Below are 18,671 nucleotides of genomic sequence, written 5' to 3' on the forward strand. Positions count from 1 at the left end.
CCAACAGTTTGTACGAACACTGGGATGAAGATGGCAGCAGGTACTCAGGAATGAACTTTTCATGCTAGCAAAGGCAAGGCTGGAATTACTGGGAATCAAAGGTGGACCCTTCCTCCGTACACACCAGCCATCATCAGCACCACCCCCCACCATCAAGAAGGAACTGCCCCAGGGAAACAGCTGTTCAGTTTGTCTGGATCTGGAACTTAATGTACAATCAGACACCTGGTTAACACTCTCCACACAGCTGCACTCTGTCCTACCGTCCTGTACCCTGAGCACTTGGTGACCCACCCAGCTAGTCTCCAACAGGAAAGACGGGATTCCCTGCTCTGTACAGAGACAAACCATTCCCTACCTATCAAAAAACAGGCTAAGCAAGTAGAGTATCAGTGTCTGGTGTTGACCAGGATCTGATCAAACCTGGGACTGGAGACCAACACCAAACAGGTATAAGGACAAAGAACTCACTCTGGACTAAAGGTCGGTGGAAACAGAGACACAAGTGTCTTTAATTTGGCAGAAAGGTTAACAGTGATTTTCAACAGTAAAGTTCATAAATACAGAAAAGGTGGTTTTCTCAGGGAGTAAAGACTTCAAATGATAGCCTACATGTCTGATAATGGCAAAAGAACCATTTAAGCATAGGAGACTCTACACATTTGCTTGGGATTGAAGAATGATCAGAAATGTACAGAGGAAAGCTGGGGGCGTACGTCAGTATGCTTTTCTAGCGTGCACGAAGCCCTGAGCTTGGGCTTTAGCACACCACATGAAACCTGTCACAGTGGCCACATGCCTGCAATCCCAGCACCTGGGAGGAAGCAGCAGGAAGATCAGAAGTTAAGGTTGTCCTGGTTATAGAGTGACTCCAAGGCCAGCCTGGGTTACAGCAGACCCTGTCTGGGAAAGAAAAAGGAAGCCTACTACGGGGAAGCCTGGAGTGTCATGATCTGGCTTAAAGTGGTTTCTGAGTGCAGCTTTAGAACCCAGTACAACAGCCTGCGCTTTAGGGTCATCCCAGCTCAGAAGATAACCAAAAGGCATGTGTTAGTATGCAGGAACATGGCGGCTGTTAAGCACAAGTGCACATTCTCTGAGATTTGGCTGCGTCAAGCTGTGAAGAAACTGCAGCCCAGGGATCCCAGGCTTCTCAGGAGTGGTCTTGTTGAGTGGTAGGGGCCTGAGCTACAGCTCCAATTAAGGGCCTGGAGGAGCCACACAGGTTGCTGGGCAGACGAAGCACGTTCCAGCACGCTGAGGCTGGGTGTGCCCACCTGCACCTGTCTGCCTAGAGTTAAGGGCTATTTCTTTGTTACCATTATGTGAAGGAAATGAAGGATGCCTATGCAACAAACCTTACAAGTGTCACAACTACTGGCTTGTGCACACCAAATCCCAGGAAAAAGAAGGAACCACAGCTTGTCACTTATCCCCACGACCTTTTTGGGGTGCTGAGGCTCTGTCACACGACCACAAACTCCAGGCTTTTTTGTATGGACAGTAAAGGTCATTTGTCACATACTTGGTGACATTTTACTCATCTTGGCCTTGGGAAAGGGTAAGCTCTTTCAGGTGAGGTTTGGTCCCATCTCTGTGGTGCTCAGTAGAGATCTGGAAACCAGGGTCACTTGAGTCCCTGTGTCCGAAGGCAGGAGCTCTGTCCAGGGAGGTGTGCAGTTCTCTGGCTCTGCCCCAGACTTTTCCCCACCTCCACAACACTCTTTATTGCAAATACAAACACCACATTGGGAGTTTTACTCAGCAGCCATAAGCATTGGCAGAAAGCTATCAAAATATGCTAATGTTGAAATCAGCTCTTATACACCAGTTAAAGATTTTGGACAAACTAGAGGTTTAAGAAGAAAAAAAAAAAATTAACAAAAGGATTATGTCACCACCTGAGCCACAAACATATCCACTAAATAGAGAAAACACTAAAAGCCAATCAACGCAAGCCAACCCCACGCTCTGGTAAAAGCCTTGTTTCCGCAGACACAGATGCTGCTTAGACTATTTAGTCCTGAGCTGGATGAGACAGCACACCCTGTACACTCTTTTCAAACCCCCTAGGGCATGTCCTAAGAATGGTTTTCAGAAAGAGAAGTGAGGTCCCGAGGAAAGCGGAGCTGAAGAATGGCATGGCCGAGTCTATGAAAACCCCGTGTTGTCTTACTGAGCTTCTGTCCAGCTTGCATTCTTCCGTCGTGTTTTTCAAATGTTCAGGGAATACTTGCTTTGTTGCCACTACACACTGAACATTTCCTACCATTTCTGCAATGATGGAGGAAAGCTGAGACAGTCCCTGGCTTGACAAAGAAAACATACAGATGCCCTCTACCCAGCGCTGACACAGCGAGCAGGTGGCAGGGCTGTGGCCGACCTGCAGAAGTAGAGCTCTGAAGATATGTTCCATGTTGACAAGTCCTTCACTTTCATGCTTTATTCAAAGGTGAGTATGGTTTAAAGACAGGTATTGTTTAGCAGGTTGTGTCTCTAGACAGTCATCTGGAGTTCGGAGCAGGATGCTGGTCCATGTACTGCAACACAAATCCGCTCCTGACCAGGGCATCTGTATGAAGCCAGGACTTTATTCCCTCCTGGGACTCTAAATCTCGTGTGTAAACATGATTTACTCTTACTGCTACTCTGCTTGCTCAGTCCTTACTCACCCTCTCCCTCCCACCACCGCTTAAATAGAAAATCTGAAACATTTCCTTCAAGTCTGATGTCCATCAGTGCAATCTGCTTTATTTGACATAAGGCAATTGGGACAGTCTCTTTTGAATGGATATTTGCCTTTTGGAAGAGCCAGGTAATAAGTTTAATTCTTAATCCACATTTTCTTTAATGCCCTAACATGTCAAGTTTTCTTCCTTTCTGGTCTTCCCTTGGCGGTCAGCAAGTGGTCAAAAACTAATGTCCAAGCAGACCGGTACCTGAAACAGAGCACACATGGAGGATGGCTAAAATTAGGAGTCTGTGTATTCTGTTTGGCAAGAATGTGTCAACAGGGAATATCCACTATAACAAATGAACACAGGGGCCCTTGGCACAGAAGATCAAGACAAAATACCAGAAGACTCCAAGCTTTCAGTGAAATCCCAATTTGGTTGACAGCCATGTTTCCTATGCACATCACACAAGTTAACCTGGGTTTCACCGATGCTTTCATTTCACAGCCATGTCCATAAAAAAAAAAAAAAAAATATATATATATATATATATATATATATATATATATATATCGTGCTTTTGTATTGTTTAGATCCTACCACAAGTTCGTCTGTGGCATTCACATGCAGACAACAGAGCTGCACAGGGAGGAAGATGGTATTTAGGCCAGGAGCTTTGTCACTGTCCAAAGAGGAGCCGCTGGCATTTGACTTGATCTCACTGGGGCAGAATCACAGCCCAGCCCAGAGCCTGCACCTGCCAAGGGTCTGCACAGCACCGCGCCAAGGAGTCAAAGTAGTGCCGCCTCCACCCGAAAATCTTCATAATTAATGAAACCCTGCACTGACCTGATTTAATTCTGCAGTCTTCCACCACTAATTCTAACCAGTTACACACTAGCTGCCCTGCTGAGATGGAACTGATAGGAACACTGGGCAGAAGGTTAAATATAAATCTAGAAATGAAACTCATTAAATCCCAACCTCCCCTAAAATGAAAATGAGGGAAGAATCCTCACACTCAGTCCTGATCTCAGTGCTGAAGAGAGAAGCTGGAATAAAAATGCTTTCAGCTAAAATTAATTTTAGTCATGAGACTTGGATTGGATTAAATTTTAAAATCAAATTGCAGCCACACTGTGGCTGTGGCATGAAGGAAGCATGACAAATGCCTTACCTTTAAAGCCCTCTTCCGGCATACAAACTGCAGAAAGAAAAGATTCCAGAGTGAAAGACAGCCTGTCAGTTAGCAAGAACACGCCAATGTTTCAAGATGATAAGTTGAAAATAACTTTTAATTGCCTTAGTCACCTGGATGACTCTTTTGAACCTATGATAGCAATCAATTGCTGATGAGCTTTCTTTAGAAAGCTAAATGCTTATGGAATGCCTGGAGAAGACTTCATTCATGGCTGACCTCTGGTCCTGCCTCCTGCCACCATGGTAAAAGCCACCATGAGGCTCTATAGCAGTCTCTTCTGATATTTATTTTCCTTCCCTTTTATTTTTTTGAAGGTTTAACTTCTTTGTGTATGAGTGTTTTGTCTGCGTGTATTTTTGTAACCCCATCCATGCCTGGTGCCTGCATTAGTCAAAAGGGAGCCAGGCCTCTGGAAATAGAGCTATATATGGTTGATCTGGGAAGCAACCTGGATCCTTTACAAAACAAAACAAAACAGAACAGAACAAGTGCTTTTAACCACCTCTCTGGTTCTAGTTTAATTATGTTGTTTTTTGTTTGTTTGTTTTGTTTTGAGACAGAGTTTCTCTGTATAGCTCTGGCTGCCCTCTATTTTAATTACTTTTGAGACAGGATCTCATACTATGTAAGCCAGGCTGGCCTACAACTTGGGTAATTCTCCTGTCTCAGACATATAAGTGCTGAATTACAGGCATGAGCCACACCTGGCTCAGCATTCTTTCTAAATAACACATTTCTCTTACGTTCCATATCTCAGCCTCTGATTACCTTCCAGTGAAGAACATTTAGCATTTCTACCACCTGGCCCGCCTTGGCAATACCATGTCTGCCTACAAGCTGCCATTGGTTTTCTCCACTGACCCGCGCCCTGAGCCCAGCAACTCCTGCACTGATCATGTGTGCCCTGGCTTCTGCATCTAGGTACTGTCACCTGCTCAATGACATTGCCATCACTTCCATCATCACTTGTAGAAAGCTTATCCTAAAGCCCATACCCAGCCCCAAATTTGGACCAGTGTCTACACTGTCTGCCACACAATCCAGGCTCTGAAATCTACTTTCCCATCTCCTAGTACTTCCAGCCCCGTGCCTGATCCTTCCGTACCATGTCACCAACCCTTTGATTAAGACTGCATTCCTACATAGCATGCAGGCAGGTAACTTTGGAGGCGTTCTGTGAGTTTAAGTCATTGGGCAAGTGAGCACAATTGGTCTGTCTAGCTGTAGATGCAAGGGCCAGAACCCTCCCAATTCTGTCCTAAGAAAGCAGCCCTGCTTCTTCACTGTGGAATATCCTGAGTCAGTTTATTCCTGGGGGGAAAAATTTTTTTTTTTCCTAGAAATGTCCCTTTTATACATAGCCTAACTACCATTTACCCATTTTTCTCTGTGGTTTTGTTTAGGTTTATAGAAAAAGGTTTGTTATACAGGCAGGACTGGCTTTGAGCTCACAGTCCTCCTGCCTCTGACTTCCAAGTGCTGGGCTGTGGGCCTGTGTTATGCTCAGTCATGTGCAGGCCATTTTTAAGTTTCCGGCGCACTCGACAATATTCCTTTTTAGTTTGTTCAAGACACCACTGTTTTCATGTTCTCAGTTTGCTCCTCAGCTGTCACGTGACACTGGCTGTCTACTGAGCCTATAAAGTGTAAAACTACCACAAAGCTCCATCACTGGGCACAGTGGGGTCACAGCAGTCTTGGGAGATTAACTGGCTTCTTACCAGTGGTAACTTACTCTCTCATGTTGGCCTGTTTCCCTGGAAGGAATTCCCTTGGCACTGGGCTGCCGGAACTGGAACACTAAGGGGGAGGGCACTCTTCCTTTAGTGCACATTTTTTCCGAGTGCTGAAGTAGGGACTATAGCTAACCTCTGAGGTACCCAGTGTACAAGGGGTGACATAGATATGAATGGAATGAGTGGGAAGATCACAGGGTGCACAGCTGTCTAACTGTTTCTCACACGGGCTTTTGTGAAGAGGGGATAAAGTGTACCTACCCTCGGAGCTGCAGAGCCTCCTATTCCTGTGTAGGTCATACTTTCTTTTGACGTCTTACACACCCAAGGCTTACCTTTTTCTGGTTTCCTCATGTTAATAAACAATGACTGTACTCCCTGCTTTCCACTTCCCAAACCTTTACCCCACACTATGACCAACACTGGGAAGTTCTCCCTTAAGAGCATGCAGTAGCTTTTTTTCCCCCCAAGGTTAAAAGTAAAGGCCAGGACACTTCAGCTTCTATCTACTCCACCAAATCCTAGGTTCATCTCCAGCTCCTGAAAGCAAACTGGTCTTTACCTTGCATGACATCATCCATTGCAGCATAGTCTGCAATTGGTTCATCAGCCTAGAAAACAAATGGAGACAATTCAGAACCACACGGAAGAAGGGGTTGAGGGATGAGCAGGCTAGTCACGTGTCACCCGAAGCCTGTCCTGTGGTTCCAATACTGCTACAAAGCCTGCTCCACAGTCCTTACCCTCTCACTGAGGCCCAGCCTCAGGGTAGCAAAGTGGTACTGCCAGTCCACAAAGGGTTTTCTAGTTAGAAAAGAGACCTGTTTTAATGGAACAAGCCTAGACCCCTCAGGGCCAGCAGCTGGGGCTGCTCCATTAGCAGGAGTCTGCTTCACAGGTGACTGAGGGACAACGTTCCTCAACCATCCAGTGCTGCGTAGCTTCATACAAACAGCCGGTACTGGGTGGGAGGGGTCTTGTGCCGACTCACGGCCTACTCTGTGTGACAGGGCACTGCTTTCTCCCTCCTAAACACATCTTTAAATGGCAGGGTGTGAAGTAGCTCTGTTTAAGAGGAGGTAACTGCAAAGACAAAGAAGCCAAGGACAGTCCAGATCCTCGCTCCTCACAGGCTGCAGAAGCCTTGTACGGAGCCATTCTGGAGGCGCGGAAGTTGGTTTAGCAACTCAACAGGTCTCCAGTATCACACTGCAGACTACAGTTCTGGGAAGAGCAGAGTCGGCGTGGAAGGGCTGGGCCTGCTAGAGACAAAGGTGTACCTGCTTTGTTGTCTTCCTAGCTCACTGAATCAGAACTGGGGGATGAATTACAAACACATGCAAATCTCAGGTCAGGCATCTTTGGAATTACTCTACCACATAATGCATTGTTGTTTGGTACAGCAGGGTCCTTCTAGAAAGGGTCCTTCACAGAAACAAAAAGATGCCAAGAGATGCCACAAAGTGAGCACTTGGGGAGTAGAAGACGGGGCTAATGAGGTCTCGGATGACAATTTCTAAAACACACTGGACACCCGCTAAATCCAAAGCCAAGTTCCATCCTGGACCAGAGTCTCCATTAGTCCACTGGGATTTTGCCTGTATCTGAACAATATGCCTTAAACCTACTCCCTTCCTTACCAGCAGGTACAGGGGATCACTAATTTCAAAATCCAAAATGCTTAGTTTTCTTTCTGAGCTTGTGACAGGATATCTGAAGTATAAAATTTCCATACCCAAACTCCTTTGATGGGCCACAGTTCCAACACTGAAAATACTGTATGAAATCACATCCAGGTTGCTTATATGGAGTATACATGAAATATCTCATTACATATATGCACACATTTCAAGATGCAGGATCTCTGGCCCTAAGTATTTTGAAAATGGGAGTCTCAGCCCATGCCCCTGAAGCAATACAGAAGTGGAGGCCAAGCTACTGTGCTGTGCCCAAGCTGAAGTGAGGAAAGGGCCAAGCCTAGAGCTATCTAATGAGATCACAGGAGGCTCCGTTCGCCTCTATGAGATTTGTGTGTCCTGGCCAGTTTTTCTGTCAGTTTGATACAAGCTAGAGTTATTTGAGAAGTTGAGGAAATGCCTCTGAGAGATACTTTCTTGATTAACGATAGATGACCCTGAGCAGGAGGTCCCTGGTGGTATAAGAAATCAGGTGTACTTAGGCATGGCACATGCCTTTAATCCCAGCTGTGAGACCCTGTTTCAAAAAAGACATGAGGTTCAAGGCAGTAAGCAGCGCTCCTCCACAGCCCCTGCCCTCCTGTGCGACAGACTACAACTGTAAGCAGAAAGAAATGACCTTTCTTCCCAAGTTGCCTTTGGTCGTGTGTTCATCACAGCAACAAAAACCTAACTAGGACATTTTGTTAAAATGACAGATGTAGATTTTCAGTAGCAAGAGTCAGCAATCCTTTTGCAGGGCACACACATATCCTCTGTGCTTTCTTGAAGGGAGGAGCATTGCAAAGAACTCATACACCCATACCCGGGTTGGTTTTGTTTTAAAGGGCAGACTCTTTAGCTAGTCAAAATCAAAACAACCCAGGCACAGTGGTGGAAGTCTGTAATGCTAGTACCCAGGAGCCAAGGCAGGAGGCCACCCTTGACAATACAGACCCTGACTCAAAACAACACCCAAGGAATGTGTGCATACACAGCAACCAAAAGAATGAGAAAAGAAGATGAGGAGAGGCTCACATAGACATTAAAACCAGAGACCAGGTCACTAAGGTGAGCTCAGGGTGGTGCCTGGGCTGACTGTCAATCTTGGGTGCAGACCCAGGCGCCTGGCCTCTCTGAGTGGAATGAAAAATAGATCTATGGTCTGGAGCCGCTGGCCCCTTGTCAGAGAAAAATCAAAGAGGAGAAATCAGGGAGATGGGAATTTTCTTGGTAGTGTTGTTTATCCTGACTCTTCATAGCACAGACACCAAACTACATAAAAGTGCCAAGGGGACCAAGAGGAGGCATCTCCTTTTGTCTCCTTAGGGCACAGGCAGTGGTTGTTGGTATTTTGTCATCACTACAGTCAGGGTGACTCAGGAGTACAAGATCCAAGCGGTATGCTGGTCTCCCCTCAGGCTCTATTAAAGAGGAACAAAAGCTCCTGCCCCCCCCCAAGAACTCCTCCCCAGGAAGGACCCACGCTTCTCTACCACCACCGTGCACCCATCCTCCAGCCGAGGGTGTAGCACCGACACCCAGAGGCCACAGCGGAACAACCAGCTGCTACTCACCTTTAGTAAAATGACAGACTCAGGAATGACGCCGAGGGTACCAAGAGTGGCACAGTCATCATTTAAAATCTTTCCATCAATTGACAAATTCTGGTCAAAGGGAGCGACTGAAAATGCATGCATGATCTGTGGCAATATAAAAGAAACAAAGTCTATACAAAGGAAAACAATGAAACCTATGTCCCCTTTGAAAACATAAAACACACATTCTAAAAATCACAGAAATAAAAATAAAATAAAAACAAAAGGCTCCAGAATACAAAAGCACCCGCCCACTGCCATGTTGCCAGAAAGTGTCCCAGGAGGCTGAGCCTTAGGAGCTCAGAGAACGGACACAAATATATATTTGGGTTGGCTGTTGCTTGCCCAAGTCCACCACATAAAGCTCAAATGTATTGCTCAGCTCCACAGTTTATCAAGATCACTTCATTCCCAGACTGCCCCACATCTTTCCATAGCAAGCACATGTTCTTACTCAAAACCATTTTTAGGCTTGAGTTATCTGGTACCTATAGTCCCATTTGGGGGGAAATTAAAGCATGAAGGCTCCCTGAATCTAAGAGTTCCAGGCTGGCCTGAGAACCCTCCCAACCCTGTCTCAGAACAACAAAACACACGTACACACAGACAGATACCAAACAAACAAAAACAACTATATTTAAATTAACAAGCCATTTGGATATTTTAAACATTTTTTCCTCTTTAGTGAACAGCCTGGACTGTGTTGTTCAGACCTCAGAATTTTCATATATTCTTAGACTCAGTGTTGCGTCTCTGGGAACTTAAAATACGACTTTAGGAAGAAGGCCACGCGCCCAACCCCAACGCTGGCATACCCAAACACTGCGATGAGTAATTCCTTCAGAGTCTTTCCATATTCATAAAGTTAAAAAAAAAAATTAAGCCAGGCTTGGTAGAGCAGGCTTGTATTTGCAACCACTTGTGAGGCTGAGGCAGGAGAATCAAGATGAAGGCCAGCCAGTGTAATTTAGTGAGATTCTGTCTAAGTGGTAGCACACTCATCTATCTAGCATGCACAAGGCCCTGGATTCAATCCCTGATATCACGAAATAAGTAATAATAGCAGTAACAGTTTCAATCATTTCTGGGTAGTGATTATATCCAGAGGGTGATCTTGAAAAGGCACCAAGAGTGACACTTTTCTATTCTTAACAGAAAAGATAATTTTAATGAATCACTTCAAATTTTTTATTTAATCAAATCATTTGCTTTGACTTTATGTAGCAATGGGGGCCCCAGAACTGACTACTTAAGATATGCTGGCCTCCAGTTGTCAGAGCTCTACCCAACCTCTGCTGGATTAAAGGCATGCATTTATAACACTCAGTCAACACATACTCTTTAAATATATTTTGTAACGCCCATTCTTATTTTATTATGCCATTATCCCTAACACTAAAGGAGTCATCCAGATTTCATGGGGTAGAAAGACAGGCTGTGTGTGGGAAATCAGTCCTAAACTACCTATGCAAGTAAGGGCTACAGAGCTGCTTAGCACAGCAGTGACTTTAATATGGCCCACAGACAAGAACCTTGGCCAGGCAAGAATGCTACCCAGTCTTCTCAAAAAAGACATGAACTCCCAGAGATTGAGCAGGGACTGACTAGACAGAGGCCTGATCAGTCATGACTCCACCAGTGACCTTCCTGAAGCAGCAAGCCTCTCTTCCCCACACTTCTTATTGTGCAGGAAGAACTGGCTGGCTGGCTCTGGCAACCCACACCAGCACAGCACCATGGAGCAGGCACACCAACACATGCGGCCGTGCTTTGAGACAGATGATGCTGACTTCACACGGGGAAGGTCATAATCATTCCACTGGGGATGGTACCACTTCTTCACACTTGAAATGCTTACACCAGGCCATGGGACAAGCACCAAACAAGACAGCAGTACCAGCTCTGAGGGGCTGACACACTGCTCATGGTACAGACAAGACATGCAAGTGTGTTCGAAGCGGCATTCGTTAAGTCAGCGCCTGCCGAGTCCTGAACTAGATGTTGGGAATACACACCAGAACACCCCCAGCAAGGTCTGCAGGACAGGTGTGAGGACAGCAGGGGCTGAGATGAGGAAGACAGACAAATATGGCCGGGGTGTATGGACAGTAACTCCCCAGCTGTGTGGCCAGCATAGGCACCGAATGTCAGCTCACCATGACGGAGGCAAGGAAACGCAGGCATTCAGCCACTTTATTTTACCCTGTGCCCAAACACTGACCTTTCTGAAGAGCTAGCAACACTTGGGACCAGAGATAGGAAGTGGAAGAGTGAAACCAAACCAACAAACCTATTCCCAGATGAATTCCCAGATGAACTAGCAACTATGCAAAACAACTTTATTTTATACTTAGCTAGCTCTCCAGCCCCAGAGCAGCTGTAAGGTTCTATACAATAGTACACGGTAAAGCATCTACAACCACGTGCTTACATTGTGGCACGGGGTGTCACCCTATTCACCCATCAGAGCTCCATCCTACATTAGAAAGCACCCACAGCACCACCAAGAACCGCAGGTATGCCCACACTGCTATGGTGGAAAAAGGGTCATGGCTAGCTGATGCTTTTAAAGCCACCACTGAGCAGCGAGGGGAAATTCCACCCTACCACCCTTTTCTTTCAGTCCTGTTTGATTCACAGTGCTCTTTGAAGCTAAAGTGGGAGATAAGAGGAAATGCGCAGAAAGGAAAAAAAAAAAAAAATCACCCAAGAAAAGCGCGTGTGGGGTTTCATTTGAACAGCTGCTGCCATGAAGCAGCTCATCCGTGCAGGTAACACGCTCTCAGGTGGAGAGGTTATTTCTGCTGCCTTCTGATTTATTCTTCAAAAACAGTCATCCACAATAAGAGCAGAACAGGCTTTTAGAGACGTCCTTATCCACAGGGGCTCTTTTGTAATTTAAAGGTTTGCCGCTGGCAGGCAGAGGGCCGGTGATGGAAACAAGCTCCTCAGACGGAAAGGGCACAGCAACAGACGGAAGGTATTATGCCGATACGTTTATTTTCAGAGCCGTGGGTTCAACCAAGGGAAATGCGTTCTCAGGGCAATCTGGAACACACGACACCCTCAAAGGAGGCCTGTACTTTTGCCTCAATTACAATGATAAATATCAGCAGCAAGAAAAATGCGTAGCCAGTGAGCGCTGCCACATAAAGGCAGCGGACAGGGAGCGTGGTCAGCTTCTGGAGGTCCAACAGTGACTCAAACCCCGGGGGCCAGATTGCTTTTCATAGACATCTTGAATTTATCAGCTCTTTCTGCCAAGGTTTAGAGACACACCATTGGAAGGCACACTTATAGAACTTTTACTGGTACCATAACAAAGCATTTAGGTAATTCTCTGTGTTATAATCCCCTTACTGACTTGTGAGTTGAGTGGTTTTTTGTTGTTGTTGTTTTTTGTTTTTTGTTTTTTTGGGGGGGGGCATTAATCAACAATTAAAGAGACCACTGTATACGAGTTAAATATGACTTAAAAACCTAGCAAATGAGGACCAGTGAGATGGCTCACTAGGTGAAGGCAATTTCTGCCAAGCCCAATGAGCCAAGTTCGATCCTTGGGTACCCACAGGAGGAGAGAACCAAATCTCATAGGTTGTCCTTTGACTGCCACAAGTACAGCATAACATATATGCTCCATACATATATCCACATCCAAAATAAGCACAAAATAAGTACGTATGTAAATAATAATGTAAAACTAGCAAATGGATGTCTCCAAAAGTACTAGGAAATGAGAGGCAGAGCAGAAACATTGTTCTAAGTGGATTTCAGCCATATTTCCAAGATGACCATGAACACATAGCAAGGTTGTTTCAAAAAACAAAACAAAGAGCAGGGACTGGAAAGATGTCTCAGTGGTTAAGAGTGCATTGTTCTTGCAGTCTCACAATGCCTTTCAACCAGCTCCCAAGAACCCTCCACTGTGCCTAACCCCCTTAGGCATAGTAGACATACATGCAAATAAGAGAAAATTTTAACTGGAGCTTGTGGGCTGGCTAATTCTACGTCAACTTGACAGAAGCTAGAATCATCTGAAAACGAGGGAACCTCAATTGAGAAGATGTCTCCATAAGACTCAGTAGTAAGGCATTTTCTTAGTGGGTTATGGGGGAGGGCCCAGCCTAATGTTAGTGGGGCCACTGTTGAGCTGGTGGTGGTTCTGGGTTCTATTAGAAGGCTGAGCAAGGCCCAGAGACCACGCCAATAAGTATCATCCCTTCATGACCACTGCATGAGTTCCTGCTGCCAGGTCCAAGCCCTAGAGTTCCTGTCCTGACTTCCTCAAGTGATGTATTACAATGTGTAAGCCAAACTGTTTTTGGTCATTACATTTCATCACAGCAATAGTGACTCACACTGGGACACTTGTGAGAAGACTCAAGCATGTAAACAGACTTTCACACCATGCCTGATGACCTATCTGTCTTATATTCCTAACATTTGTCTGACGGAAGGACAGAACAAATTTCCCCCAGGTATCTGGTGTCCTCTGACCTCTATTGCACAGAACTACACGCACACAAAAGTAACAAGCAAATGTTAACAAAAGTGGCAAAGCACTTTTGTACAAGCTTGAGGATCGGGGTTTGAGGCCCAGAACCCACATTAAAAATCTGGGTGTGTGGAGCCGTCAGTTAAGAGCACTTGTTGTTCTCGTAGAGGACAAGGTCAATTCCCAGCACCCACAGCGGCTCATACCTGCCTAAAACTCTAGCTCCAGAGGATCCAATATCCTCTAAATTCAAAGGATTCCTGCATGTACTCAACATACACACACATATATTCAGAACTTTATACATATAAAATAAATGTAAGTAAAAAAAATGTGCTCACTTGAGCAGCATGTATACTAGAATCGGAACAATACAGAGATTAGCATGGCCCCTGTATAAGGAGGACCCACAAATTTTGTGAAGCATCCCATAAACAATAAACAAAAAGTTTTCTATACGGAACTAGAGAAATGGCTCAGTAGTTAATAGTATCCCAGCATGTTCGACAGCTCACAACCGCATCTTCTGGACTCTACAGATCTATGTACTCACATGTAATGCACCCCCCTTCACAAACCATAATTTAAAACTAGGTGTAGCAGTGTGTACTTGTAGTCCTAGTGCTGAGGAAACAGAGATAGGTGGATGCTGATCCGCTGGCCACACCTTGCTGGCAGGCTCCAAGACAATTAGAGATTGTCTCAAAAACCAAGGTAGGCTAGTGAGATGGCTCAGTAGGTAGACAATTATTCATTCAGTCCCAGCTTTCAGGAGGCAGAGGCAGACAGAACTTGGAGAGCTGGTCTGCACTGTAAGCTCCGGACCAGCCAGAGCAAGGTAGTGACTAACCGAGTCAAAAACAAAACAAACATAAATCAAACCCAACCAAAACCAAGAGGCCCAACTGGAACCCATGTAAAAGTGTCTTCTAGTCTCTACGTGTGCAACACAGCACGTGTAGTGGGTGGGAGCTTCTGACTCATCCTAAGTGAGTTTCCCCTAATATTGTTTCTCCCCAGGTTTCAGATCCTGGCAACACTCACATACCTATTAAGGGGTCAAAGAATACACACCAGCCTGTGATGTGAGAGAACATCCTGGGACAACCTTGATTGCTCCGAGAGATTAGCCAGATGTCCTGATGCTGTATATATGCACACAGCTCAAGTATTTTTGCCCTTAGATGCCCTTCTTAAACAATTCACATGAATAGCCTGGTATGGTGGCACACACCTTTAAGCTCAGCATTTGGAAGGCAGAGGCTTATAATGCCATGAGCAGGCAGACTAGTAAAAGCTCAGCCCCAGGAAATAGCTGTATGCAATAGACGGAGAGAGGAATCCACAGAGGCCTTGAGAGTATAGCAGACATGAACAGACATCTCCCTCACCTGAATCTTCAGTTCTTTTAGTGTCTGGTTAGCAGACACCAGCAGAGCCTTCTCTCCTCGCACCTTCCTGTGCCGCGTGCTCCGCCGGATGACCTGCTTCTGGTAGGCCACGTACCCCTGTTGGGATGTCTTTTGCCGCTTGGTACCTCCATTGCTCTGCAATGAGACACCAAAGAGAAAGCTCTGAAATTACCCTGTTCAAGGGTTCTTCAGGCAGATAGAAGCTGCATATAACCGCTCTTGAAACCCTCTGAATCTACAATGAGCCCAAGATTCTAGAGATTAGCAGGCTCACATATAATGGGGGAGGAAAGGAGAGTAAAAATGAACTTATAACTGCACGTAAGTAACCTAAATGTTTGGTATAAGAAACATAGAAGAAAAGCAAGTTTCACCTTCAACCAGTAGCAATGAATTATCAGTTGTAGTGGCCTTCTAATCCTAGCACTTGAGAGGTGAGGCAGGGATTCTGATTTCAAGGCCAGCCCTAGTGCTATACAAGACCCAGGGCTGGTGAGATAGCTCTTGCTGCCGGGTATGACAAACTAACTTTGTTCCCCAGAACCCACACAGTACAAGGTGAGAACCAACTCCTGTGAACTGTCTTCTGACCTTCTTGTATATACACACAGAATACACACAATACAACAAATACATTAAAAAGTTAATTTTAAAAAAAGCCAATAAATTTAATATTACAGCACTTCATAAATAAAAAATTTTAAAGATAATTATTTATTATACAGTATAGTTATTTATTATGTATTAATTATATACAGTATTCTGTCTACATGCTAAGATGCCGTGTATCTTATTGCTGGGAATTGAACTCAGGACCTCTGGAAGAGCAGCCAGCAGACACACTCTTAACCTCTGAGCCATCTCTCCAGCCCCATAAATAAATTAAAATTTGCTTGTATTACACATTTCTTCTTGGAGGTAGGGAGAGTTCATGTATCATAGGATGGTCTCCAATGCCCTATGTCTCATTGGATGACCTTGACCTTGGGCTTCTAATCCTTCATCTCCACCTCCACAGTGCTAAAACAAAAGCAGTGTGCAATCCTGTTAGGTTTATAATGCTGGGGATGGAAACCAAGGCTTCTGCATGCAAGGCAAGCACTCTAGCACTGACTTGAGCCCCACCTCTGGACCTTCTCATTCTGAGAATGATATGGAAGCTAAATGCCAACCGTAAAATGAAAGGTTAGACTTGAATTAAGAAATCAAACACAGGCTGGGTGGTGTTGACTTACGCCTTCTATCCCGGCACTCAGGAAGGAGAGGTAGGTGAGTTTGAGGCCAGCCTGGTCTACAGAGCATTTTCAAGGACAGGCAGGGCTATACAGAGAAACCCTTCTCAAAAACCAAACAAAACAACAACAACAACAACAAAAAAAAAAAAAAAAAAAAAGAAAAGAAATCAAACACTGTGCTTCTTGTCTTATGATAGTGGTTAAGAGGTAAACATTTTCAACTATAAAATATTCTTGTAAAAACTGTTAAAAAATAATCATAAATGAGTGCTCAGGCCCAACTTGCAACTTCTAGAAATGTTAAGACACAGTACAGACAGGCAACAAAGAAAAGAAACAACTAGGACGTGGTCTCCAAGCACCCGGTCTAGATGGAAACCACCCAGAGTTATGCAGACCATAGCATTTTTCTCAGTTTGGGTTTGAGAGGGAGTTGGTGGACACAATCATGCCTGCCAGCAGCTTCTCTCAGGCACACTGTAAGCATTGCCTGGGCTGTGTTAGCCTCCAGGATACACAGGATCAAATATTCAGAACATAATAATCACTGAACTGACCTAGGCATTCGGCGAAGAAAAAGCAGGAACCATATATGGCTACATGAGACAGGCTGCACTAGTCTTTGGAAAGAGAGAAAAGGGGCCAGGTGCTCCAGAACATCTTCTGGTCTCAAAAGTGTCTCATCGTGTAGGTCTACCTTGAACTCACTATGTACTGCAGGCAGTGGGCGATCGTGCCTTCCCAGTGCTGGGATTAATGTGTGCATGCCTCTACTTACAAATCCCTCACTGAGAGGCTAACGAGTCAAGACTCTCCAGTGAAGCAGGCTAGGGAAGCAAAGTGGGATATTCCCTTTAGATTAATTATACCTAGATAAAATAACTGCAGCTCGCCTCCAGTTTCCAAGCTGTCACAGAGTGTACAAGGAGGACAGGATCCACCGTGGACACCTGGATCCCATTCACATTACTATGTGTTCTGCAATTCATAAAGCCTGGCAGGGCACAGACTCAGGGACAGCCTTGTCTCAGGCTCTGGCCACTGGCCAGGATCTACCCAATCTAACCACAGCTTCCATGCTCATACACTTGAGTGCAAGATTCTTGAGAAAAAGTCAGCTAACAATACACAAGCTGAGTGTCTTATTCAACTGTAAAGGAGGAAGTTAACTATAGAGAGAAGGCAGGCTCATGGCCCACCCAGGCATCTACGATTCAAACAGATTTTAAAAGATCTAAAAGCTGGGCTAGAAAGTTGGCTCAGAGCTTAACCACACTGGCTGTTCTTCAAAAGGTCCTGAGTTCAATTCCTAGCAACCACATGGTGGCTCATAGTCACCTATTGTGAGATCTGGTACCTTTTTCCAGTGCACAGGCACACGCATGCAGGCAGAATGCTGCATAAATAATAAATAAATAAATCTTAAAAGAAAAAAAATCTAAAAGCCTTTCCTGGAATTATTTTTCTTTAACCCATCTCAACCCACTAAAACCAGTACATTGGCTTTTTTTTTTCCCCCTAGCTGCTGGTTTTTAAAGGCTTTCAATTACCTAAGAGATAGCCACCGAGTAAATCATTAACCTGAATTTTAGATAACATGGAAGGAACTGGGTTTATCTGGCTTAGAGAGAAGAGAAGAGGATTTGCTCAACTCCATTAAGGAGCACTAATGCCTTGCTTTATGGCGTGCATTTACCAAAGTGCATCAAGCTACCCATATTCTGAGACAAAAAAAGGGGGGAGAGGAGGACACTAGGTATCTCTGGGGACTAACTAGTTACTATACTCTAAACGGAGGGTTAGAATTAAGAGCCCCGCCCTGCCCTTAACCAAAAGTATTTAAAACATCCTAGAATATTACAATATCCAAACATGGACAAGGGAGACAGAGGAAAATTATAACATGTACAAAATAATTATGGCGTAAAAAGCAATGTTCTCCAACATTCTGCATCGTATTTGTATACGTGAAATCTGTTGCCATCCACAACTGAGGACAGGAATCCCACACCCACCTGAAAACACTGCTGTGGTCATGACCACAGTGAATAACACTGGATATTTAGAGAAATAGTCAGCCTTTCAAAGTTTGAATCACACGAAAATGTAGAATTTGCTAAACAACTCTTGGGCAGAGAAGCAGTGCTGGAAAGAGGCTGATGACAAACACATCTGCAGACTCCTAGAGAGGCCACACTATAGGCAGGCAGAGTCAACACCAGCAAGCCCAGCACTCTGGAAGTCAAACAAGATTATGCGATCAAGGCCAACCTGGGTTATAAGGCGCATGCAGGGCTAGCATGCCTGTGTCTCAAAAAGGAAAAAGGAAGACAACAGGGAAAACTTGACTCCATCATGTCAAGCGACAGACAGCAGGCCCAAACAGATCTGAACAGGGCAACAACAGGGCGCCTTGGTTAGAAAGCCCTGCATCACCACAGAACACTGAATCTGCCCGCCCACTGTCCAGGGGCAGGACATAAAACTGGTTTTGTTCCTTCATGGGTTTTGTTGTTATTTTTTAAGATTTTTTTTTTGGTAGGATTGCAACAAGTCATGGATAACAAACACTGATCTTTCCATACTAGCTGGGCAACTACAACCAACATATACCTTGAGGAAATTAAGGCTTAGGACTGGTTT

General features: G+C 44.9%; 1 protein-coding gene and 1 non-coding gene across 3 annotated transcripts in view; one reads left to right on the top strand and one right to left on the bottom strand.

Moving 5' to 3' along the window:
* Positions 1 to 484: 484 nt before the first annotated feature.
* Usp48 (ubiquitin specific peptidase 48) overlaps positions 485 to 18,671 on the bottom strand; it is a 67,983-nt gene continuing 49,796 nt past the window's right edge. For both annotated transcript variants that reach the window (XM_021630809.2, XM_021630807.2), the window contains exons 23-27: positions 14,773 to 14,928; positions 8,866 to 8,991; positions 6,175 to 6,223; positions 3,853 to 3,879; positions 485 to 2,939 (exon numbers count right to left, since the gene is read on the bottom strand). In XM_021630809.2, the coding sequence (XP_021486484.1) occupies positions 2,917 to 2,939; positions 3,853 to 3,879; positions 6,175 to 6,223; positions 8,866 to 8,991; positions 14,773 to 14,928 (381 nt within the window). In that variant the 3' untranslated portion in view covers positions 485 to 2,916. The remainder of the gene's footprint in view (positions 2,940 to 3,852; positions 3,880 to 6,174; positions 6,224 to 8,865; positions 8,992 to 14,772; positions 14,929 to 18,671) is intronic.
* LOC132653273 (U6 spliceosomal RNA) lies at positions 13,715 to 13,819 on the top strand. The gene has a single exon (XR_009591053.1). It is a non-coding gene; the product is annotated as a U6 spliceosomal RNA (small nuclear RNA).

This window comes from Meriones unguiculatus, chromosome 3 (assembly GCF_030254825.1).
Source record: "Meriones unguiculatus strain TT.TT164.6M chromosome 3, Bangor_MerUng_6.1, whole genome shotgun sequence".
NCBI lineage: Eukaryota > Metazoa > Chordata > Mammalia > Rodentia > Muridae > Meriones > Meriones unguiculatus.